The following is a 25,252-nucleotide window of genomic DNA, read 5'->3' as shown; positions in this document are numbered from 1 at the left end:
AAGAAAACACAAAAGGCCTTAAAGTTGTCTAGTTCGAGGCAAATAGTCAGGCTCGGTACATCCCTGGCTGAAGCCATTTTTGGAACGAACGTGTTCGGTATGTGAAATTGCGTCATTATTAGCAGTGTCCCTAATCAAAACCTTTTAAAACCGTTTCCAATGCTGATTGTTACCAAACTGCTGATTTTGCTTCCATGCGATTTTGCTTCTAAAATACACTGTTAAATGGGATCAAGTTTTATAAAGCTGGAAAGTAAGCAAAAGGGTGTTCGAAGATAAACCTAAGTACATGTATTTATTACTCAGATTGCCATATCATGTCCACTGCCGCAAAAACACGGCTTGTTTGAACCATACCTACCTAATACCTATACGTTATCTATGTTTACCATTCGATTACGCCAGGCCGCGCAGACATGAATCTTTCGGCGCCGAGAAAAAGGCAAATACGCGCCCCCTTTTTTAATTAATCTAGAATTATTCGCAAGTAGACAACTGATTCAGAAATGTAGTAGTTACCCTGGTAACAATAGAACAATACCAACAACTTAATGTTAATAGGCATTGCACAGGGATTTCAAGTGAGCTACAGCTGGACTTTGACATGTTATAGAATATAGATGCTGAAGCAGTTAGATACGTTGTCCAATGAAAACTTAGACTGTTTAAATTAGCATGTAATAGGTTAGTTTTGAATATGTAATTGTGAAAAAGTTTTGGAAGGAACCGTAACTCGTCCAACGACAACGGCCATTTGGGTGTTTGTTGTTTGTTATATTTACATATGAATACCTCGTGGTTTTTACAGTTGATTTTGATCTTTAAGTCTTTATGTACTTATTTCTGTGATGTGGTTTGGGTGTAATATGTAAGACCAACTTTCTTGATAGGACCAGCACCAGAACAGACACTTTTTTAGAGGAACATTAATTTTGTAACTTTTAGTAGAACAGATTAGCCTAAGTCCCTGAGCCTTTTGGTTCATATATATTCTGTTTTTTAGGTGGCAATTTTTTTCTCTGTAGGGCACAATGTTTAGTTCAAAAAGATTACTTGGTAGAAGGTCTTACAGGTACTCAGTGAGATTTATCTGCTGTAGCTTTTTTCTTACTGCCGCTTGCCTTACATTGTTTTCTGTGATTCATTTTATCTACACAGCACCTGGAGCAGGTATTTTTTGCCTTAAAACTGCACAAACATTTTATACAGATATAAAAAACGGTACCCCATAGAAAATCAAATTTAGTGAATTGTACATGCCAACTTTATCTTTGTAAATATAAGTAGACTGTTTAAATAATCTTTCAAAATATTTTTCAGCCAATGCCTACCTCTACAGACTCCAAATACATATGGCCATGGCCAACCAGGGTAAGTAATTTATTTTTACAATCACTAAAAATGACATTTGCATTGTTTCATTCTAAACCAATGTTAGATTTATTTGCGGAAAAAATATGTTTGTACAAAACTTTTGATTCAACTTGATAAAATATTGTTAAATTGTACTTCATCTTGTTTTATTTTCTTGTTTAGAAGCTGTGATTATACATCCTGTGGATGTTAAAAATTATATTCCTTCGGACTTTCATGTTTATAAAAATGAAACTTGCCCTGAAAGATTTCCTGAAATGGGTAAGTTGACAAAAGCTGGAATACATCATATAACTTTTTAATGCCCAGCTTCACTGGGTAAATATTCAGCTACATAATTTTGTCCAAAAAACTTATGACTGAACAATATTGCGATAAAATTTGCTACATGTGTTTTTGTAAAATCACCAAACAAAACTAACTTCAAGGAAATTGTGGATTTTTGTGTCTTTAGTTGCTGTACTAACTGTTGACTGAAAAAAAGTACATCATGCTTATATATAATAAGTAAAAAGGTTGTGTATTTGTTTTATAAGACAGTTGCTATTATGTCTGAAATGTCGCATAAATTTGGCCCACAAAATAACCTTCGGTTGAATTACATGAAGCAATTTACACTTCCTGTATTTTAATTATGCAGTGGGCCCAGTGGATGTAAACATGACAGAAATATCACTGAAACAAGTGGAAAGTGAGCTGAAGCACCCTATAACGTTTGGTGGCAGTTGGAAGCCTGATGACTGCATTCCAAAATGGAGGGTAGGTGATGTCAGAAACATACAAACATTTGATGATATATTTTTTTGCATTTTTATGAGTAAATATATTAAATTTTTATTTTAATTTCAAATTATTAATCATAGCAAGCCATGCATATTGAAGGCGCTATACCGAATCACACTGTCACCAAGCATTTCCCCGAAATTTATGTTTATCTTGAGCATGTTAAATATAAAAAAAGGTTTTATTGTATATACCTATCAGGAAATATTGGAGCCAACATCCATGCAACTGCAGGCCCTTCGTTCTACCTTGCAGTTTGGGTTGTATGAATGCAACCAAATTGAATATTGTACCTTGTTTATGTGTGCATGTTTTGTACACTACAAATTTCATGAAGATATTTCATTAATAAGTATATTACTTTTAGGTTGCTTTTTTGATTCCCTTTCGAAATCGTCATCAACATGTTCCAATTTTACTACGACACATCTTTCCTCACTTGTTTAAGCAGCATGTGGAGTTTGGAATATTCGTAGTAAATCAGGTAAGGGCTGTCAAACCATTATAGAACTGATTGTAAGGTTTCGAAACATTGTGTCAAATGCCAAACTAATACTTAGTGAATAAAACTATGCTTTCTTTACATTTTTTATTCAGTTAGGAATGACTTCTATTTTGTTTAGCTGTATGGTTGGTGTCAAATTTGTTTTTAACTACTATTCATTGACAAGCTGTTGGTAGGAGTGTATGTGTATGTAAATTGATACGTTTTCTCTGTGTGATGAGGTTACTTGCACCGTAGTGAGTGTGGATAATGGAGAATGGTATACTTGTGATAATAATCTTTGGTGCTTGAAGCTGTATAAATGCGAACACTGTGTGTACACTGATAGGCAGAACTGGTTGATAAGTTATCCAAGTGTTGTCCTGATACATTCTTGCCCTGATGTTTGTATATTGCGGTATTAAAATATTGTTTTTGCTTTTAAAGTTGATCAATCAGTAGAACTGAGTTTCGCTGATCTGCCAAAAATTGAAAAATGCCAAGGTTTTGAATGTTTTTACAATGGTATAACAGCAACCTTTGTGTATGAAATGTTTGCGAAATATGCAGCATTGAGTTGAATGTACTGCTGACATTGTGAAAGAAAGATAAAATGTCATCAAGGATGATTGTTAGATATTGTTTATGTTTAATTTTGGCATTTTTTTTACATGTATACATATTTGTATTTGCGCAGAATTTAACAATGGTTTAAAAAGCTGTAACCTCGGTAACTACATTGTTTTCTTTAAACTCAAATTGTGTACTATAAAGGATCATTTCAACATAATCCTATAATCGAGTTCAGTTTCAGGGACAAAATCAAATCAACTCTTACACTAAGTAAAACAAATGTCATTTGGTTCAAGCTATCACTCAGATCTTATCAAATAATTTTCCTCAAACTTTTATACAGTTTCATGTTTTGTATTTGTGTTTATGGTTTTTCCATAGCACATCATTTGTGTGAAAGTGATTGACACTTATCCTGGTTGCTCAATTAAACATTTTCGTCCAACAGTGTGTCTTCGCGCCGTCAATGAAAGGTATTGAGCAAAATGCGGACGTGGAATGTGATGTTGCATACGTTTATGCGTATAATGCGGATGCTGGATTAAATTTTGCATACGTTTTTGTAAAGTTACGGAAAGACGCCCAAACGATTGTTTCCTGATTGGGCAGACAGACTTTTTGCATCGTGTTAACGGGTAAAAGCGTCGATTCATAACCGTTGCTTTTTTCGTAGTAACGCTAAATTGAAAAAAAAACGTATAACAAAATATATTAATTGCCTTTGATGTAGATAATGTATTGAAATCTATTTGTTGTCTATTCAACTCAAGTGCTTGGCTTCTAATGGAAAGACGGCGTTTCTCTGTTTATTCGTGGTCGCGCGTATCGTGAATAGACTTATTGGGTACTTCACATCAATGTGCACGCATAGTTGTTGTGAAAACACTTGTGCCGTACCTTGTCAACCATATTTTAAGTAACAAACAGCCCAAAACTGTAAAGACAAAATTTGAAAAGAGACTTAGGTCGATTACAGAAGAGAGGCCTTCCGATTCGCTTTTTGCGTCCGTAACTTTTTGCCAATGGATTTGGGTACAAAATCGACCTGTGTTTGGCCAATTGATCAAACTAACTGCTGGACCGAGTACGTGTACGTTTGAAATTCGCCTGTTACCCCCGCACAATGTTTACTCCGCGATACGGTGGATTATTGTGTTTGCGATTCGGTGGATAAGACTAAACAGACATTTTGCCAGTACACAAAGCGAAACACGGGGCGGCCAATCGACTTTCGGACATTGTTTACCCTTAGCCAAGTTTGTCAACGGAAAGCACCGTTATCTTGGTTCCTCATATTGGTTGACGCATATTTTTTGAAGATATGGCGACACTTAATATGACACTCGGCAACCAACCCATGACAGTGGCTCCACTGTGTCGTTTGTTTTAGGGTACTTACCGATTCTTGGGAACAGATCGTACGATTTAAGTGTTTGTTTGATTTTCTGTTGGCCGAACGTTGTTGCCGCGTGTTTGTAACGGAAAGTAGTTTCCGCACTCCTGTATGTTGATGGAGTTGTGTATTTTTGCTCGGCAACAAGCCAATATTTAAGAAGACACATGGCTTTCCATTGTCCGAACAAACCGCTATTTTGTGCAATTGTGTGACTGTATTGAACATCACAAATGCTGAAAGCAAAAATACAGCAAGTAGATTTCCCAAACATCAAACGGCGAAGCTGTAGAAAAGGTTCTTCGTTCACATATTCGGTCCACGATCCATGAAATATTGGTTCTGCACGACATTTACTCGGTTGAAAGCCTTGTTGTGTGTTTGTTGTGTATTCAGCTGCTGTTGTAACTACAATAAACCCGATCTTCGAGTGGTTTCGGCCGTTGTGGTTAACTCTCTATGTCTCGTGACATTAGAAATACGACAACCAATTGTGGTTTTGCTCCAGTTCCGAAAATTTTAACGTTTATCCTTCTATCGTTTGCCAAACAATGTGTAATATAAATTCAGGTTTATTTTTTATATTATTGACCAAACATAAAAAGCTCTGTTGCTTTTGGGAGGCCGCGCATCATAACACCAGATAAATTATGGGCGTTACGCACTATACGTCTCCGGATATTCGAACCGTTTCTCGATTGTTTTTATGGCATTTGTCTGCCGTTGTTTTTGTGCCATTTCTTTGCCATTCAGTGGCGACCTGTCCCTAGGACTGCTAACATCGACACAAAAGCTTACGTTGGACGTACAGCAGAACTTCAAATTTTTGTCTGGTTTGTTCTCATGATGTTTTCGGGGTGGAACTTTCCTAATATTGTATCTTTCAAACAATCAATACACACATGAAGTGGCTAACATTTCATACATATGCATATAATAAGCCAGGGGTGCAAAATTTTTTTCGGAATCTGGTAGCGCGCAAAAAAATTTAGTAGCGCATACGTTTTTTTGTATGTGTCTTTTTCCACCTAATGTACGACCATTTCGCCACTAATAGCCGTATCGCAGGTTCCTATTTTACAAACGGCCACCAAATGACTCAATTTTTTATAATCTAGTGATTTAAAGAATTTTGATTTATTTCACAATATCCCATTTGATTGGACCTGAAAGTTTATGCCTAATCCATAGATTGAACTGTAAAGCTTAATGATTTGTTTCAATTGTTAATGACGCCACTATCTAAATTGTAGGGTACCAAAAAATCTGTCACGTATTGCTACCGAGATCACCCTAGTAGCCCCGAATAATCTATTTATACCAGTTTTATAGCCTAAAATTAAGTTTAAATCAACGCGTTACAGCCAACACATATACTTCCACATACAGTTTCGTGGCCGCACTAATTCGTCTCCGTACGTATGAGTACGCATACGGCGGCAGGTTGTGGAGCATTGTGCTTCGATAACATCACTGCATAGCCTATTGGCATAGGTTTTGGAATTGGGGCTTGCCCGATATCCAGTTTTTAACCCGACGCTTGACGAATCGTCGTTAAAATTGCTGATTCGGCAAATCGGTCTTTCGGCTCGTGTTACATGTTCTCAGATACAAACAGCAAACGTCCAAACTTGACGCAGAGATTGCGTTACAATGGCAACTGAGTCAAAAGTCCGCGTGAAGTGACCGTTTGCAAACTTAGTTGCACAAATAGCAGACTAAAGCACGTTTTACTCGTGTATAAATGTATCGGTATTTGTTCCGATGCCACATAAGTATCGAATGAGTAGCGATGCTACACATAGCATCAGGTAATACTGTATTATCGGGCTAACCCTAAATACAACAACATGTATTGATTTGTGTTATACGACGCATCATACGAAGATTTGAAATTATGACCTCAGCTTTTTTTGTGGCAAACTTTTTTTGCCAAAATATTGCGTCGCTTCAAATCTAATAGCTACAATCCGTTGAAAATGTTTGTGCGGCGTGAGTGACGTGTTGTTGAGTGCATGTGCGTTGCAAATTCTTTTTGGGACACGTGTGCGATTGCACCATACCCACGACGATTAGCATCACATTCGCGCCCAATGTGTAAGAATGCTTATTATTAGAGTGAAAAGTAAATGTTCTTTTTAGGTTGTAAAAACGTGTGCGGAAATCACTACTTCAACTGATGACAGTCACGTCATGTCAATTGGTGATTGCACCTTTTACACAGTTACCGTAGCATCGCGATAGTGCCTCATAAAATAAGCTACTCACGTAATTCGGTCGCGGCTTGACTCAAGCGTGTTTTTCGCGAAAACAATATTGTTAGATCGTTGCCTACTCTATATTTTTCTGCTAATTGTGCCACTTCGTCAGTACTTTACTATTATTCTAAAAATATTTCTGAGAATTAATTAAAAAAATATAGACCACCTTTAATTGTGACTACAAACTGCGGTCGCGCACGCAAGTTTATTGGTCGCGCGGCGCGGCACCCCTGTAATAAGCAACTCTGTGAGTTAGAGATTGAACAGGGGCGAAACGAAAAACATCGGAAATTGCGTTTAGGCTTATGATGAAGCAAAAGGGCGTTTTCAATTTGGGCTTTTCAACATTTTAATTTAGTCAAGCACGTTTTGCTGCATGACTTGCGTTCCAACTACTTGCACACTGCCAAAGGCCTAGATGACCTTTCTTTGCGTCATTATTATGGGTTTCTTCCAAAAGTTTGTCCGACTCGTTTTTCCATCAAATGTTTGATGGATTTGGCTGAAATTTACACAGATGGTAGATATAGTTATGTAGATGTGCATCTCACTTTGTTTTTGTTGATAACCCCAGTATTTACCCCGCTAGCCCCCTGAAATGGGTGTTTTTACCCAAATTTGTCCGACTCGTTTTTCCATCAAATGTTTGATGGATTTTTTTGAAATTTGCACAGATGGTAGATGTAGTTATGTAGATGTGCATCTAACTTTGTTTTTGTTGATAACCCCAGTATTTACCCCGCTAGCCCCCTAAAATGGGTGAGTTTTTAAACAGTGTCAGAATTGGCTGAAAACAAGATCTGGGGTGAATCTAATTTTATAGTTTGTATTCTACATAGTATTATTATTTAAGCCCAGTGCCGATCACTGTGTTTTACCTTACAACACCCGACTTTCTCATGGTTATCTCTTGAATTGCATTATTTTGAACTTTGCATGTGTGGGGACCCATGAGTTTTTGCCTGCAGAAACGACTAAAGTTATAAAAGACGATGGCTAATATGGGACCCAATACAAAATAAGCATATGAAATATATTTATGTTTTAAAATAGGTTATAGTGTATATGCAAGGGCAATATGGGCTAAGCCACCCTTCTAGTTCTTAAGAATTTTCTATGAACATAAAAATCTTAGTCTCATGATATTATATGACATCCTAATTTTGGAAAACGTTTACTGACAGTTTGTGACAGACAATAGACTGTATGATATGTGTTTCCACGTCTGTGAGCACTGGGACTACCTTTGTCTGATTGTTATGTAAAAGCTTGAAAAATTGTCTTAAATAGCTGCTGGAACGATGTCCCAGCTCCATCCCAATATATACAGCACACCCGTCAGTAATGGACGGTTGAACGGTTGGTTAGGATCTATTTATCCTGGCTCTACGCTTGACTTCTTGGCAAAAAGTTATTGCATGCGAATATCTTCGATTTATCAGACTTTATGCCTATGATTTTTGCTGAAAATGTGCACTTGGCCCATCCACCAGTCCTTTAGGTCAAGCCCGTTTTATCCCATTGTGTCTAGCTTTTGGTTAATTTTTAACCTACTGAAATTTTGGAGCAACATAGTACTGCTTTTAAAATTGTTGACCAGGCGAGTTAACCACTATATCCTGAGAAACATTAATTTTATAACTGTAGCGGATACTGCTGAACATCATGTCTTATGTATTTACAGTTGGTCTTTTGATTATAGGAATGGTTGTTCCAACATGGTAAGATAAATCTGATAACATGTATCTAACTTGATGACACGTTTTAAGTTTACAAAGACATTTTATTTAAGCAGGTCAAAACTAAACTGCTGTAAAAATTGAATTTGCTAAGAGACATCGTGCCTGAATACACGCGCATATACCCTCAAAAACAAATAAGTAGCAAAAAAGGTATAAAGGCTTAGGTGTTACAATTTTTCGCACTTTTATGGTTATTTGAGACCGCCGATAAAAATCAGTCAACTGCTGGATAGCGCGTTGTGTGTACTGATGTGGATCGCCGTTACGCTACGCTGAAGAACTAGGTAGTTTTACTCAGTGGGCTTTGTTTACAGTTCGAATCGTTGGCGAAAAACACGGTGACCCATTTACATGAACAAAGCGATTTACGTTTCGATATTTGTTTTGCCGAGGGTGGGATGGTAACGGTTTAACAAGGTAAACATATTTTTCCGGCTTGAAACCGAGACGCTTTCCAATAGGCGAACAAATAAAGTAGAATTTTTCCAGATATTCAGATGTAGCAATAACCCAGTTTTTCAAGTGAAAAAGAATTACTAACAAACTAACACACGATACTATTTAACCATGTTAGGATTTCGTAGCGGAATGACCAAATAACTAGGGACATGGCTACATTGGCTGGACGCCGGGAAGGGCATTGATATTGGAACAATACTAGATAAAATGGGACGTATTGAAGGTTTAATTGACTTTCAAATACAATTGTCACTACTGCGAAGCTGTTACACAATATAAATACATAATGATGAAAATGCCCACTTTATGGAGCCAAAAAAGAAAAAGTTTTATGCCTCGGTACGTACGGAATTTACCGTAAAAAAATCGAAAATAATTATACTATGGGGTTTCAGATAGCACCGTTACATGGTCCAGTGACATTGGGCACGTTCACGGCTGTACGGCAGTTAGCTTTTGAGCACTCTGTTCCTCTGTTTGGAGTATGGGCGTTTGTTTAGTCTACGAAACCCAATACTAGCTTATTATATCCTTTCTCTGAATAATTAAACGAAATCGGTTGCCATGAAAACAGTGGAAAACAGCCGAAAAGGCTAGATTCCAATTTTTCAAATGATTTTTTTTGTTCCTTTCCTGGATTGCGATTCGCTTAACTGAGCTTTCTTATATTACACCTGATAATAGTGTTTTACTGCGGCCACACCGCGTGACCCTTAATGACCCAGTTGGGCTTGCGAATTTTTACGGAAACCTGACATACGGAAAAAAACTGATTGATATCTCGTTGCTGGCAGCTAAATGTCTTACGTGGCCCAAATATGACATTTTGCGTAGCTGTAAACACGGCGAACGGCTTGAAGACGAATGAAGCCTGCGTGACTGATGGTGGGTGTTTCGCTTTTTTGAGAATACCCAGGTAACATATGGAATTGCGAACAAACCAACTATACAAATTGCAGCCTTTCTACAAGTATTTAGAGTTACGTTCTTACACATCAAAATCTTCAAATTCCCAATCGAAATTGTTTTTGTTTTACTTTTAGGGGGAAAATTCGAAGCGTTGATAGATTATTTAAGTTTGTACAGCATCATGTCAATTTCGCTTGTTAAGGCTGCAAACTTCACCTCTACAAATAATATAGTTTGTGTCATGCCTTAACAAATATGAATATACCACAGAACCAAGTGAAGCCAGTCACTGCATTCATCATTTTTAGCGCAGACTTATTCGTAGTTGGTTCACAGCACACGCATTTTAGGTAAATATTGCATCATCGTACTAAACGAGTCTTTACAGATCAAACTTGACTAACTTTTGGTAAATAAAATACCTTTCTTCATCATGTGAAAAATTGTTGACTCATGAGTCATTTGTTTTCTCACTTTGGTTGCTGTTGGTTACTCAAACTGTCACTGGATGTGGGTGACATATTTTATCATTTATTCACATGTTATTATTATTTTATCATATCCTGCTGCTCTTGTGTGCTCGCTAAATTTCATTCATTGCTCTAAAGAAGCCATACCGTTTTGGTGGGCGAAACGTCAGCAAAGAAAAATTCTTGAAAAAAACAGTATTTTGTTTGGCTTCACACCAGTTGAATGATAAATTTGTGACATATGCAACCTGTTGGACGAAACACTTGTTCGGTATTTTTTATTAGTTTTATCCATCGTTTGTTGTGTAGTAAATACGACGGAGGTCTCCATTTAAAACGTAGGAGACTTCTGTCAAACCAACGTTTTCTCGTTTAAACTCTGGACAAGGAAAAATGGCCGTCCCACATAATCGTTAAGGGTTCCTTAAAGTATATCTAAGTGTGGGAACGCCTACCAATATTATGTATGGGCATACAAATATCGCTGTGTATGGCTTTGTGTGCTTTGTGTTGAGAAAAGTTGCCTAAGCGAGGATATGTTTGCACAAAAGTATGTTGGTCTGTTTGAACTTGTGGGGTTGGATAGCGACATTATTGTATGACTATGAGTCACAACTTTTTATTATTTTTGACATTGTTTAAACCAGAGTTCTAACTTGGCCTGAACACGAAAGTACGGGACCGAACCTGATTTGTTTTAAATTTAAAAAGTCCGAATTTGGCCTGAAAGTTAAAGAAATTAGGGCACAAATAAAAGCATGTGCATACCCAGGCTTAACTCGAGCCTGTTCTATTCAAACGAAAACCCGAACCCGGCAGGACCAGAAACCCGGGTTCAAACACCCATTCATAAACTACAACTTCTCACGCAGGAAGGGGATTTCCCGTTTAATCGGGCGATGCTGCTCAACATCGGCTTTGTCGAAATTCAGAAGCTCAAAAAGGATTACTACGACTGCTTCATATTCCACGACGTGGACCACATCCCAGAGAACGACCGCATCTACTATGGCTGCAAGGATATGCCGAAACACTTTGCCGAGCAGTTGGACATTCACCTTTACCGGTTAGTTTGACCATAATGTACTGATTCTGCTATAAAAAAGCATGAATCAAAACGGAAAGGCTGGACGTGTATGCTACTTTACGCCATAGTGAGCTCTGGCTGCTTTTACGTTTTGGCTTTGATGGCTAAGCAAAGGTTGGGGTGGTATGTAAACATGCATGTAGTTGCGATGTGTGCACACTAGTCGTAGTTTTTATCGACATAACGTGATACCAACTCGTATCACATTCGATGAGGGTTTATTTTATGGCATAGGTATCTGGTGGAGGTGGGACACCCAAACCATAAACCTGTTGGTTAAACATTTCAATCACATATACCTGTCGTAAAACCATCAACCCTTTGATTTATTTTCAGCTGGAAAGGTTTTTTTGTGACCAAGCCCATAACTATAACGTTTCGGACACTGAATTTATAGCTTTTATCACCATCCCAAACCGAAAGTGTCCATACGTTTTTCGTTCAAATATAAAAGCGAAGGTAAAAATAATTCACCTTATTAATGTTGTATGCGGTTCTAGTGTTTGTAAACATGTACGACTGATGTAGCCTCGTATCACTAATGATGACATAAGCATTTGTGTTTGAATGATAGCACATCTCGCATTTTATGTCTATTTAGGCCTTTATAATCGTCATTAGGATTATGAACAGAACCTTGTATAGTGTTCTATTTCACCTGAGTGGTATTACTTATCTCCATCTTTATGAAGGCGGGTAAAATACGTCTTCGAAATTTAATATAAAAGAGCTTTATTGGTTTTATATGTTTTGCTTAGCAGCAACAGCATATTTACATTGGTTTGCGGTTTCAGTTTAGAGTTCTGTGCGTCTGAGTCGTATCCATTGGTTCCCAACTCGAAAAAAACCTGTCGTGTACACTAGTGCAGAAATTCGAATGATGCTTTGCATAAAACGTTTAAAGGATGTCATTTGAGATAAAGTCAGGTTTGCTATCGTAACATAGCTACACACAATCCTTGTAACCTCTTGGAAACTCACTTTTATGAACATCTCTGGTTACAGCTGGTTTGCTCACAATCATGTGATTGATAGTATGAGCAAATGAAATCATGTGACACCCTTGAAATCACAAAACAGCGCAATGATAAAGTGTCTCGACGGCCTGTTGTAAACCGCTTATGTAAACTGACATAGCTGACTTTTGATGCTTGTTGATAAAAAGCATCAGTTTTTACAAATCTTCAAAACTGCCTTTGTCAACTATTCGCTTTTCTTTTAGCACAAAGTAAATACTAGCAGCTTCCGGTTTGTGTAGGGCGGTTTAAAATGTAACCTGTTAAAACAGCACAGTAAGCATGTTTATTACATTTACGACGGTTTATGTGCATAGGCGTAGCCAGGGAGGGACCATGGCCCCACCCATTTTTTCGAATTTCGTTGTGTTTTGGTATCTGTTCATGACAAAATTATTTTGCTCATTGAAACACTAAGAAGTGGAATATTTTCGGCTACAATAAACATAATACTGTTGTGTATTACTGTATATTAACACTCAGGCTCAACCATTTTCGTCAAAAACCATTTCCTACCGACATAGTATTGCTTTAGGAAGTCACTTTCTAAATGCTTTCGGACTAAATACAATTTTAGTTTCCGGCAGATGCAGAGGCATATGTATTCATAACTGGTAATGTGCAATGTAATAAGAACTGAACGAAAAGCGTATTTAAAACTACATTTACATGTAATAGTTACCAGTTTCGTATTGCAATATAACGTCGAACACAATTTAATATCAGTAGAACAAAATTCGTTGTTTTGAAAGTTTTTGTCATTGGCTAAGGTTTAATGCAGTTAAAGTTAAGATTAATTGCCCCCAGTCTGACAATTGCTATTTTTGTACTAAGGCAATACATACTAGATTGACGATCTTTTAACTGCCAAAACTGTCAGTATAATCGGCATCTCAGTTGTGTCTTCATATTTTGAAAAGTTTGCGTTTTCATATAGTGGTAGATACACCCATAATGCATGCAATGGTGTTTGTGTCATTTCACGTTGTACACTAGTTTCAAAACGTTTTACTCACACAATATTAGGTTTAAATGCTTTCAAAACCTGTGTCATAAGCAACCGTGATTGAACCTTTATGGCAGTGGTTCCCAATCTTAGAGGAACTTGAGGGGGGGGGGGATTTACTTCTTCAACTTTTTACTTCTTCGACTTTTACATGTGGTTTGTAAATATTCACACAAATTTCGTAAATATAACCTGTGAATTTGATAAAAGACCCAATTTTAAATGATGTTTATGTGGTTTAGTATCCACTATGTAGCAAATTAGGGAAAAATAAAAATGTTTCAAACTGTAAAAGGAGGAATTCATAGAAAAAGGTTGGAAACCACTGGTTTATGATCCTTCTTTTAGGGCATGTTTGTTATTGAAACGACCCCCACTACATTTTTACAGCCTCATAAAACTAGCAAACTTTCGCCCTATATCCCGTTTCCATGGCCGTTGGTCCGATCGGACTTTTCCGCTATTTCAGTCCGATCGGACGCAATAAGGAATGACTCAGCATTTTTTTCAGCGTTTTCGCGGACCTCCTCGCGAGGACCAACGGCCATGGAAACGGGATATTAGTTTCCACCCCGCAGCTGTTTTTTCCTATTTTAATCACGATCGCCAATCACGTTTGACATTTTCGTTCCATGCCATCTCTTCGTGATTTGATTGTTGCTTAGCTCTTTGCATAGCTCAAGTCATGACAAGAAAATTCCTATGCAATGATGTGCTGTTTAGGTTTCGGCCATTTTCTTTGAAGTTTCGTTACAGTCGATGGTATAAGGCTTATACTATCAGCTGTTACACAAAGAAAAGTTTTCGATATTATTTTTCATTATGTTTAAGGTATAGAGATAAACATACTGGCCTAAATACTGTTACCTAGTCAAAGTTAATATCATTTGAAATTTGAATGTACACAACAGCGTATCTCCTCTTAATGCCATGGAAAGCTTGCTTTTCAGCATCTTATACCGACTTTTGTATGTTTAAAAGGTGATGGTGTGACAACAATAAATTACACCTCACATATACAAGACACCCAGGCAACACTATTGTCTTGTTTGTGGTTTTGGAAATGGGCAAACTGCTCAAATAAACGGTTGGCTACACAATTTATGCTTAAGGCAGTGTTTTTCAACGTGTTTGAGCCACGGAACACTTCATGCATTAAATTAATCTTGCGAAACACCGAATAAAACTTTGTAATGATTCAATAAAATAAACAGGCCCACACTCAACACAGCATTGTACTTTAGCATCAACAGGCCAACGTAATTACATTCTTAATATTACACATCAATAAATGAAGCAAATCACAATGGAACCTTAAAACTGGTGATATTAAAACTGGGGTAATCTTATTCATTAAGAAAAGTTATTTACGTCCATTGTGTTAAACCAGTGGCTTTTGACCGGTGTTGCATAGACCACTAGTCAAAACTAATCAATTTTTTGCGGAGCACCTGGCGATCTTTTACGGAACACCGGTTGAACGACACTGGAGTTGGCCATCTTACTCTAAAGTGTTATTGTATGGTGCTAAAAATTATACTTCAATGTATACATATATGGCATGTTTCGTCAATCTTTATCATACAAATTAGTGTTATTGTTTTTCACAGACTGGAATACGATGATTTCTTTGGTGGAGTGAGTGGCGTAATGACTGACCAGTTTGAAAAAGTGAATGGATTTTGCAACCAGTTCTGGGGATGGGGTGGGGAGGATGACGATTTCTATGCAAGGTAAACGAGTTTTTTATGTCCCGATCCTAAATGGCTCAACGGCTGGTTAAACTTTAACCCCTTCTCTTATCTTTTTCCTTTCCAGAAATTCGGTTCGTGTTGCATATAGAACAGCTCATACTACACGGCTGTTAGTATTTAAAAAAGCACAAAACCTATTCATGTATTTCTATCATTTTATTTTCAACTTATCCATGATTAGGTTGGTAAAAAATGGCAAACAGTTGCCTTAAGGGCTATATATTTTTGATACTTTTTGGCCGATCTGTCTACCTATAAAATTTCAATAAATTTAAGCTGTTAATATATGTACCGCTCGCTCGAACGCCTTATGCCTTCATTCGCTGCCAAAACCACATCAAACGCAGTGACCATAAATAACCCTGGCCCCAATATGCTTTTTAGGTTCTATGAACATTTGGTTTTTAACGGGTGTCGCATATTGACTTTCTGGGTAGTCCACGGGGCATTTGACAACAACAGCTAAAATTCCATTGACTAAAATGTTTCATGGTACTTGTCGGCTTACTGTAAATTCATTCAAAGTCGGTTTGCCAGACTAAGATGTCTGGTAAATATCAACGTGTCTTTCAGTCCAGACAGTTTGTTTGCATTGCTTGTTTCATTTCACGTGGTAGTAAAGAGAAAGTTCGGTACCCCATATCCTCCGACGGCACCTTAGAGCAAACAAGTAGTAAAGGGATTTTTTGTGTCCACCAAATACCGTATAGTCATCCTATACCGGTTTCGGTTGTAATGTATTCAAACGACTTGATTAGCTTTGAAAGTTCCCATTAACATTGTTTTAATCCGATATTAGTGTATTGCGCTGCCGAACACAGTAGGTCGGATCTATACATTTGTCTGTAGACTAGCGTAAAAACGTCTGTCTTGTGGTCACATGGGCACCGAAAGAAACTTTGCAATAGGGGACAAGATTAAACACATACCTATCTACATACATGGATTACGATATATTATGTAATTTTGTACATATAGGCTTAAAATTTGCGTTGCCTAAAACCTCAATTACTATACGATGTAAAAAATATTCTTTACGTTATCACATGTACTATATTGTCTGTTCGGGACATAGTAATACTACAGGGGATATGGAAACAACAGATACTTTAATAACGCTGACATCGTTAAACTCCGTTGTTTAGACATCTAAAAGTTCAGCGCTAGACTGTTAAAAATTAAGGACATGATCGTGGTTTCAACACCTATATGCCTGAAAATCGCATAAACAAGACTCACTGTGAAAAACCCATCTTAACGAATCAATGGGTTGACAAACATAGCGCAGCCTGGTGGTATTTTTCTAATGACATGGATGGCGAAGTTTCAAAGGCATTTTTGTTGCTTTGTTAACAGGATAAAGCATCACGGCTACAACATTTCTCGACCACCAAACAACTACGGCAGATACCAAGCCATTGTGAAACATCATACGCAGGAAGCCCAGTTCCTTGGAAGGTTTGTTGCATTTTATTGCGTTTCCTCACTCTCCCACTCATTTTTTTAATAATTTTGATTCCACCGATTTCAACTTTAGTCCAAAACGACTGAAACCGAAACGAAATACCTATAAAGACTTAAACCGAAAATAACACTTTGGAACGGCTGAAACTCATGAGAAAGTTACATTTTGCTTTTGACCCTGCCTGTTGATTTCCCAACTATTCCTATTCTGGAAATAACAGTTTTTTTCTGTTTTGTGTTACACTATTTCAAAATAGTTTACTCCTAACCAATAGTTCTAAACCAATATTAGTTCATCCCCGCTTTTAAGTCACCCTCCTAACTGTCGTTAGTAAAAATGTTGATTTCAGTGCGTGTTAGGATTAGCTACAAAGGACAGTGGCCACTCTAACAATATATAATATCCAAGGTAGTTTGTTGACGAAGGCTGTCACAAGTTTGGTCCTGCACTTGTGCCCCTGAAAACACTGGTTGCGACAACGCCTGTCAATATAAAACAACGTAATTTGCAAACAAAGTTATTCAAATCCCTAATCAGGCGGTTGGCGCTAGCACCATATATCGCACCTTTTTAATGTTTGCGCCATTTACAATTAGCATACACACCTTTATGATCATGCTTTGCTTGACATGTAGTAAACTTGCCCACAAAAAGCCACATAAAAAAGCCACGTTTTAACAACGTTTACATATCTTAAATTTCTGTTTCGACACCTGGTACGTTACAAAATAACTGTTGTTGAAAAATCGACAGCTGACTTTTCAAATGGATTTGTAATTTATTAGAATTTGTGTAAACAGTTTAATCATAAACATTACTGCCAAGGTAGTGGTGTATATAGAATACATCGTGTAGACGTGTATTTTTCTTTTCTTTTTTTTCCTTAGTGCTTTATATACCGTGTTCCACAGCTTGATTGAAAACATGTACTGATGATGACAACAGAGATTGTCGAAACGTCTACACGATGTATTCTATATACACCACTACCTTGGCAGTAATGTTTATGATTAAACTACTTTTCAAGTCCGTGCATAGTGTTCCTTGTGTAAACAGCTTTGAAATAAATCACTCAAAAGTTATCAAAAACTACCCACTAGCCATTAATGACCATGCAATGCACTATGCAAACAGGGCTATATATTGACATTCTGCACACGCCTAATCACGAGACTGGGTTTTTCAAACGCGCATGTGAGCAAATCTGTCAACAGTCTTTGTACTTCTGCTCAGTGAAGATTTTGTGCCCTTTCAGTGAAAGATTAAACATGCCTCTAAGGCAGGGGCGGGCAACTTCTCCAGTCGGCGGGCCTGATTTGGGAAAATGAAGTACTTGGCGGGCCGGATTCCTGAATCGATACACTAATCGCGTATTTATCCAATGATTTAAAACGGATTTTTGACCATCTAAACCAGGGGCGGGCAACTTCTCCAGTCGGCGGGCCTGATTTGGGAAAATGAAGTACTTGGCGGGCCGGATTCCTGAATCGATACACTAATCGCGTATTTATCCAATGATTTAAAACGGATTTTTGACCATCTAAACCAGGGGCGGGCAACTTCTCCAGTCGGCGGGCCTGATATGGGAAAATGAAGTACTTGGCGGGCCGGATTCCTGAATCGATACATTAATCGCGTATTTATCCAGTGATTTAAAACGGATTTTTGACCACCTAAACTAAATACAATCAAGAACGTCGCAATTACAATACAGTCCAAACAATCTAACTGATATAACATAAAATTATTCACCACAGCAAATTTAATGCATACACCACAGACTTAGATACTGCTGAAACACTAACTAGGCTACACGTGTGGAAAGAAAGAAAACGGAGAAATCAGGCTACCCACAAGGTTGGCAGTTATGTCGTAACAATGGACGTATGGTGCAATGGTAACAACGGCGGGAAAGTTTTTTACTATTGGGGAACGTTACTGTCCGTTACAACCGCGGGCCGTATGTTGCCCGCCCCTGCTCTAAGGCAAAGATTTTTAGCGTAGTATATCCAGTCTCACTGGTTCCGTAAATCAAAGCATTGCTTAGCGCCGGAAGCAGGAGTTGAAACAAACCTACTACAGCAGTCAAGCGTACAACAAAAATGCTGCAGAGCGCTTACACATTTCTTGGTGACGTCACTGTATCGATTCTTTGTTGCCATGGCGATTTTGTCGTCTGCAAGTTTAAATCAAGCGAACTAAAAATGGTTGTAGGACCATAGGAGTTTTTGCAACCTAGTTATTTGTCAATATAAATGTAGGGGTACTGTTAGTTCCATAGGTCGCATAAGATTTAACGTTTACATTGATATTACTTCGTATAAAACTGTACCGTTCAATTACTAAATATCAAATTCCTCCTGTTTGCATAAGACCTGGCCTTTTCAATGTGGTTTTCAGCGCTCACCTTGTGGCGTTGCATAAAATTCTGTGGGCAGAACGAACTTATTGAAACAGTACTTCAGATAAAGTTTGTGGGCGAACTGATATTTCAGTTTATATGTAGACCGTTAAGTACGTTGAAATTTCCACTTTAGGCCGCCACTTTCAAGTTCCAAAGACGTGGTCATGTCATGAATTGACTGTCATGTTTTAGTTTATTCATTGTACATGTCATTAGCAACGCAGGCTGTTCATTAATAAGGGAAATCCGTAACGATCGCAGCTTGTGCCATCTGCGCTGCCAAACCGTTTACATTTTGAACAGCCAAGGTTTTGAGTTATGCATGATCAGCAGTGAGGTTACTCTGGCTCGTTGACCCCGCGGCCGGTCGTTTTGACTCGCAATTGAAATAGTTTTTCTTCCCTTAGCCCACTCCCCGAAACGTCATGTTTCAGGAATGTGTTCGTCATTCACTGAGGAATTTAGGTTTTAAACTGATTTTGTAAATTTCCGAAAAACTATTAGGTTTTTGGAGAAGTGATTGCTAGTTTTGAACAAACAGGAAGTTCAAACAAACTTGTTTGTTTTTTAAGCTTATATTTGTACCATCATTTTAGTTTTAAATCTAAATTATTCAGACTTTTACTAATTTCATTCTAACTAGCTTCATAATTCGAAGTGCAAAGTCGTTAAACGGACATTTTATTTTGCATCAGAAATAGGCTTACGAAAACGTCTCATTCATTAACTAATCAAAACGACAAATTCAGTATTGGATCAAAACCATCAACAGCAAGGCTTAAACCAGGGGCGTGCAACTGTTTATCGCGGTGGGCCACAACTTACAGTTAAAATAAAGCTGGGGGCCAAACAATAAAGCAACACATACATTTTTAAACAGCTTATATAATAGCAAAGCGCACACAATCAAGTTACTCTTTGAGTACTTTTCAATAAATGGAATATCTAACCCAGTGGTTCCCAACCTTTTGTACGCTGTGGCCCACTTAACAAATGTAAATGGCAAACTCGTGTAGGAATTCGATACTAATTTCGGCTTTAAACAGGTTGAATAGAGTAAACAAGAATCCATAATCATGAAAAACCTCAATATAGACAAATAGTATGTAAAATAGTCGATTAAATTAGAAATAAAGTTAAAGTTATCAAAAAACAAAACGGCTTTTAGTAGGTGTTTCTGGTGAATCCACACCCGTGGCCCCCCTGGGGGGCCAATGGGCCCTGGTTGGGAACCACTGTGCTAACCTTTTCGTAGAATAAATGTCAATATGTTTACGGCACCTACGTATAAATCATGTTACTGAATTATTGCTACAAAGGCAGTTCTGTCATAATGCACACTATGATGTAACAACGGGAATATGTCGTCACAGTAGATAAAACCTTATCAAGGCGTGACGTTGTACAAAGTCGAAAATACCAGTGTTGATGTACATATAGCAACATTCCATGCCCTAACAGTAAAAAGTATTCATAATTGATGGAGTACTTTGAAGTCTGCGCGGGCCACGAAAGTAGGTGCCGCGGGCCGGACACTGGCCCGCGGGCCGTATGTTGCACGCCTCTGGCTTAAACTGACGATCACTGTTTGCCTTTTCATATTATAAAACAATAAAACCAATAGGCGATAAAAGCCTTGGTTGAAACAGAATCAGCCGGTTCATGTAAAGGAATATTCATTCATTGAATGTTGCAAATATGCCGTCCAACAAAGTACAATTCAATACTGCGGATTGGCAACCTTTGCACTATGGTTTGATTTTAAAACGTTTTCAGTGCATTGTCTCCCATCTCATGTTGCAGCAACTTAACCAAACTATTGGTTTAGGTTCAGTCTGCTGCACGACTCAGTGGAACGGAGCAAAACGGATGGCCTTAATTCGCTGGTGTACAGCAAGCCAACTATCACATACGAACCATTCTTTACAAACATTTCAGTGATGATTAAACCACCCATGGAGTAACACTGGTCACTCAACAAACAGTTTCAAATCGATGGTACCATCATTTTAGCAAAGCCTTTGGTAAAGTGCTTCGTTTTCCATGTTTTTCTAGTCTTCAGCGTACATAGCAAGTTTTTTTTGTCGTGTTTTGTATTTTTGCTTGCAGTGCCGTCCGTTCAGTGTGTGCCCTGCATTATCATTCCCATAAGTCTTTTCTTAAATCATAAAACCAGTGTTTCATACCGGAACGGAACGGAACGTTATACCGGAACGAAATAAATATTTTTTGGCTCAAATACCGGAACGAAATACCGAAATAAAAAATATTCAAAAAAACCGGAACGGAACGAAATACCGTTAAATTTTATTCCGGTATTTCGTTCTGGACATTTGACATGATGCAATTGCTCAAAAATTTCGCGCCGTTAGGCTATAATAAAAATTGAAGCTCCTACAATTTACATCCGTTTGACCATCATTGACAAATGTTATGTGACGTAACAACTACCGACAATAATTATTGTGTGTTGCAACTTTCTTCCTTTTTCGCTTAATAGTTGACAAGACCACAAAGAAATGTTTGTTTGTTAAGACCGAAATACGGAAAAATACCGTTATAAATTTAATTCGGTCAGACCGGAACGAAATGAAAATATCGGTCCAGAACGAAATAACGAAATAAATAATTTGCTCAGAACGAATAACGTTATTTCGTTTGGTTCCGTTCCGGTATAAAACACTGCATAAAACTGTCAACAGTTACCCAAAAAAAATTAGTCAACACTTTTCAGACTTCAAAGGTTTTAACTGTACCTGTGTTAAATAATTTTAATCGAACTCTTCAAATCCTTCCAGCACTTGTTTTTGGCGTTTGCGCACAAGAACGATTTAGAAACACTCTCTGCGATAAGATATTACCCCGTTATGTGACTTATCCTGTTGCAAATGCAGTTCTTATACATGTTTTTTTTCTCCTTTTATATCCGTGTTATCGCATTCGCGCGGATCGTTGCATATTTTATCCCACTTGTAGCTTTCTATTTTTGTTTCTGGCCTTATGACCAAACCAGTTTGTGTTTCGAACGGGCCCTCACATCTGGTTGACTTCAACGAACATTTTTAAAGCAGCTCCCTGTTACACTTATTGGTCATTATTGAATTACGGTTTCTGGCATTAGCAGATAAGAAGGTTTTATAGCTATCCCCTACCTAAGTATCAACGTATCAGAACTAAATGGCAATATGGGCTTTTTGCGCTCCTGTTAGTATGAAGTGTACATGATGTCGCTCTAATTAATCGAAAAAGTACCTAACTTCATGGGTTCAGTTTAAGCCTCACATTAGTAATACGCCAAGAGTAGACAAATATTTCATGGCACCAGTAATGCAAGTGTAGCTCCTATGCTTACGTTTTTTACGTTACCAAAAGTTTACAACTATGCAGCATTCGCAAAGAAAAATCCTGATCCCTCCATTAGATTTAGAGTAGCCATCCGCGAAACTTTTGCAGTCTTTGATCTCTGAAGCGCTTTTTGTTGCAAAAGAAGCGCCGCAGATATTGTATGTTACCACGAATCGCTCGGCTTGTTTTCAAATTGAATTTTATCCATATGTTCCATTGAAAACTATCGCCCATTTTTGCAAAACTATGTTTGGCGGTAATAAATACCAATTCCTCTCCCCAAAAATAAAAATAAAACTCAGTTACTGGTTGTTCTTTTCTATTGAATTTTTCCTTTCCATAACTTGTTCAGCGTACAAATTTTTGGGTCATTTTACAGCTATTGTTTTGTGATGTAGGTTGTATTTTCGATTCAATGACCTGATCTACCGCTATACTTGTATGCCTAAATGTTCCGCCAATGATGCTAGAAGCAAAATTTTCTACGTTTGAACTGTTTTCTGTTGTTGTCCACAATTGCGATACCAACGCAATTTTCGTTGCTACATTCATTGTAACTTTTAATAATAGTACACTAATTGTAAAAAAAAGTCTGATGACCTATGTATTAACATGCAATCGACCACTAAATAGTCCGATACAATGCAAATCTTCGTCTGTCTTTTTTATACTTCAATGCACTAGTAAACGCCGGTTCCCTCTTTCAATTCATCGTTATTAACTCGCGAACATTAGTAGTTTACTGTGTGGTGTGTACATATTTTACAACTATATGCGTACAAATTTGGCGTTGCAAATTTTACAGCCGTTCCTGAGAAATGTTTTGTCCATGACGACTGCGGCTCTGCTCATTTTTAACTGTCTAAAACACATTCTTTCAACCAAACTTGTCCGCTGTGTGTTTTTCGTCACAGAAAAGTCAAGTTTGGGCAGTAATTTTAGTGCTTTGGGCAACTGGTAAGTAAACTTAAGGTGTATGTTTATTTCTTGTAGATTCAGACCTCATATATACATGTTATATTAGAGGACAAGCAAATAAGTTACAATCTTGATGTAGACTAAAAGCTTTTGACCCTATATTATATTGCATGAGTAAAAAGTCGTTTTAATGCAAGATGCGAGAAATAATGCAGCGGAGATGTAGTTTATTGAAACGTTGGAACAATTCAGATCAGTAATGGGACTTACTTATGTATGTTTCAGTTGCACGCAGCAAAGTTTAATTTAACTCGAGTGACTACCTGATAAAATATGGAACTTGCAGACACTGAGTTGTTAACTTTGTTTCAGAACGAACTTTTGGAAGTAATGATATTTGTGTTTATGACATGATTTGCTCAAAACAAGCTTTTTATCCGTATTTGCCATCACCACCAAAAAGTTGACTTTCGTAGGAAAAGCCGAAACTCTTGCTTGACTTGTGGCTGCTGCAAAACACGAATTGAAATGATGCACCCTAATTGTAAGTTAGTAGCTTACTAGCGCCCCCGCGTGACTAAATAAATAAAACTTAGTTTCCAATAAAGCAAGCTGGTTTTATTTTTATGAATAACTACATGCATTGTTTTATGCGACTTAAGTTATTCCGTTTATGGGTTGCACAAATCTTCAGCACAAAACCCGGTCACTTTTGTCAGTATTGCAAATACTTGGGGCAATTAATTTCTCTGCATCTTGACGTATAGCAGTGGTTCCCAAAGATTTTTTTCATAACAATCGTCGCAACTTTTTTCCATCTCTCGCAGTTCAAGTTAAAGCTGAATAAATGTTAAGAGTCGTTTGTTACATCACATGCAAGACTAAAACAAAAATAAAATTTTGGTTTTTGAACCACTATTTTTTTAACGACTATTAAAGCAATTATGTTTTTTATTATTGCTTGACGCTGAAAATGGGCCTATTTCTGGGTATTTTATTTTCAGATCTTGATTTTTCGTCCATCACTCTATCAGTGATTCTCAAACTATGTGCCCGGCACACCCGTGCGACCTGAGAGATTTCCAAGTGTGAAGAAAATACCTCCCTTTCGAAAACGAGTGTTATTAGTGGGTATCCTTATTTGTGTCAAAAATCTAGACCTGAAATACAATAGGCTATTTGTCTGGTGTTTTTGGACGTGATGGCGAAATACGATCGTGCATAAAAACTTTGAAATTGTTTTTGTTTTGTTTTTTGGTTGTCATAAAAACACTTACCAAAATAAAGGTTAGCAAATCAACTTTATTTTTACAACTTTTGTGTGGTCAGCCCGCAAAGTATGCCAAAAAAATTAAACTTAGTTTCCCAGTTTGACACACACTTAAAAATTAAACTTAGTTTCCCAGTTTGACACACACTTAAAAATTAAACTTAGTTTCCCAGTTTGACACACAGTTTGAGAACCACTGCTCTATATTTCTGTTCCTTAAAACTAGCATATTTGCAAATTGACGCTTGGATGACGAAACTGGACCGGTTCAAGCGTAGAGAAATGTTAGTTCGTAACATTGTTTGTGTTTTTCATTACACGATGTTTCTTGTGTATGAAACTGATGTAAAACGAATGTGCGTTAATATTGGTTTCACAAGTACGACAGATTTCATTTTGCATTAAAGATATATTATTTTTTCTTTACATAAATCAAGCATATTTTGTGAAATCGTTTTGCCGATGTTCTACAACAGTGGTTCCCAACCGGGGAGGAATTACCCCCTAGGGAGGAATTTTATGGTTTCGTGGGAGGAATT

The 25,252-nt window shown here is 37.5% G+C and overlaps 1 protein-coding gene across 1 annotated transcript; it reads left to right on the top strand.

The window, feature by feature from the left end:
• Positions 1-986: 986 nt before the first annotated feature.
• On the top strand, positions 987-23,411 carry LOC145224540 (beta-1,4-galactosyltransferase 5-like). Its single transcript, XM_080091073.1, has 9 exons — positions 987-1,170; positions 1,321-1,371; positions 1,537-1,635; positions 2,015-2,133; positions 2,525-2,641; positions 11,321-11,514; positions 15,168-15,290; positions 16,668-16,769; positions 21,009-23,411. The coding sequence occupies exons 1-9, from the start codon at positions 1,032-1,034 to the stop codon at positions 21,142-21,144; spliced, it is 1,080 nt and encodes a 359-aa protein (XP_079947199.1). The 5' UTR covers positions 987-1,031; the 3' UTR covers positions 21,145-23,411.
• Positions 23,412-25,252: the final 1,841 nt, after the last annotated feature.

This window comes from Phallusia mammillata, chromosome 1 (assembly GCF_965637545.1).
Source record: "Phallusia mammillata chromosome 1, kaPhaMamm4.hap1.1, whole genome shotgun sequence".
In the NCBI taxonomy this organism is placed as follows: Eukaryota; Metazoa; Chordata; class Ascidiacea; order Phlebobranchia; family Ascidiidae; genus Phallusia; species Phallusia mammillata.
Note: the sequence above shows the minus strand (reverse complement) of the source record. Positions and strands in the feature narration are given on the sequence as shown.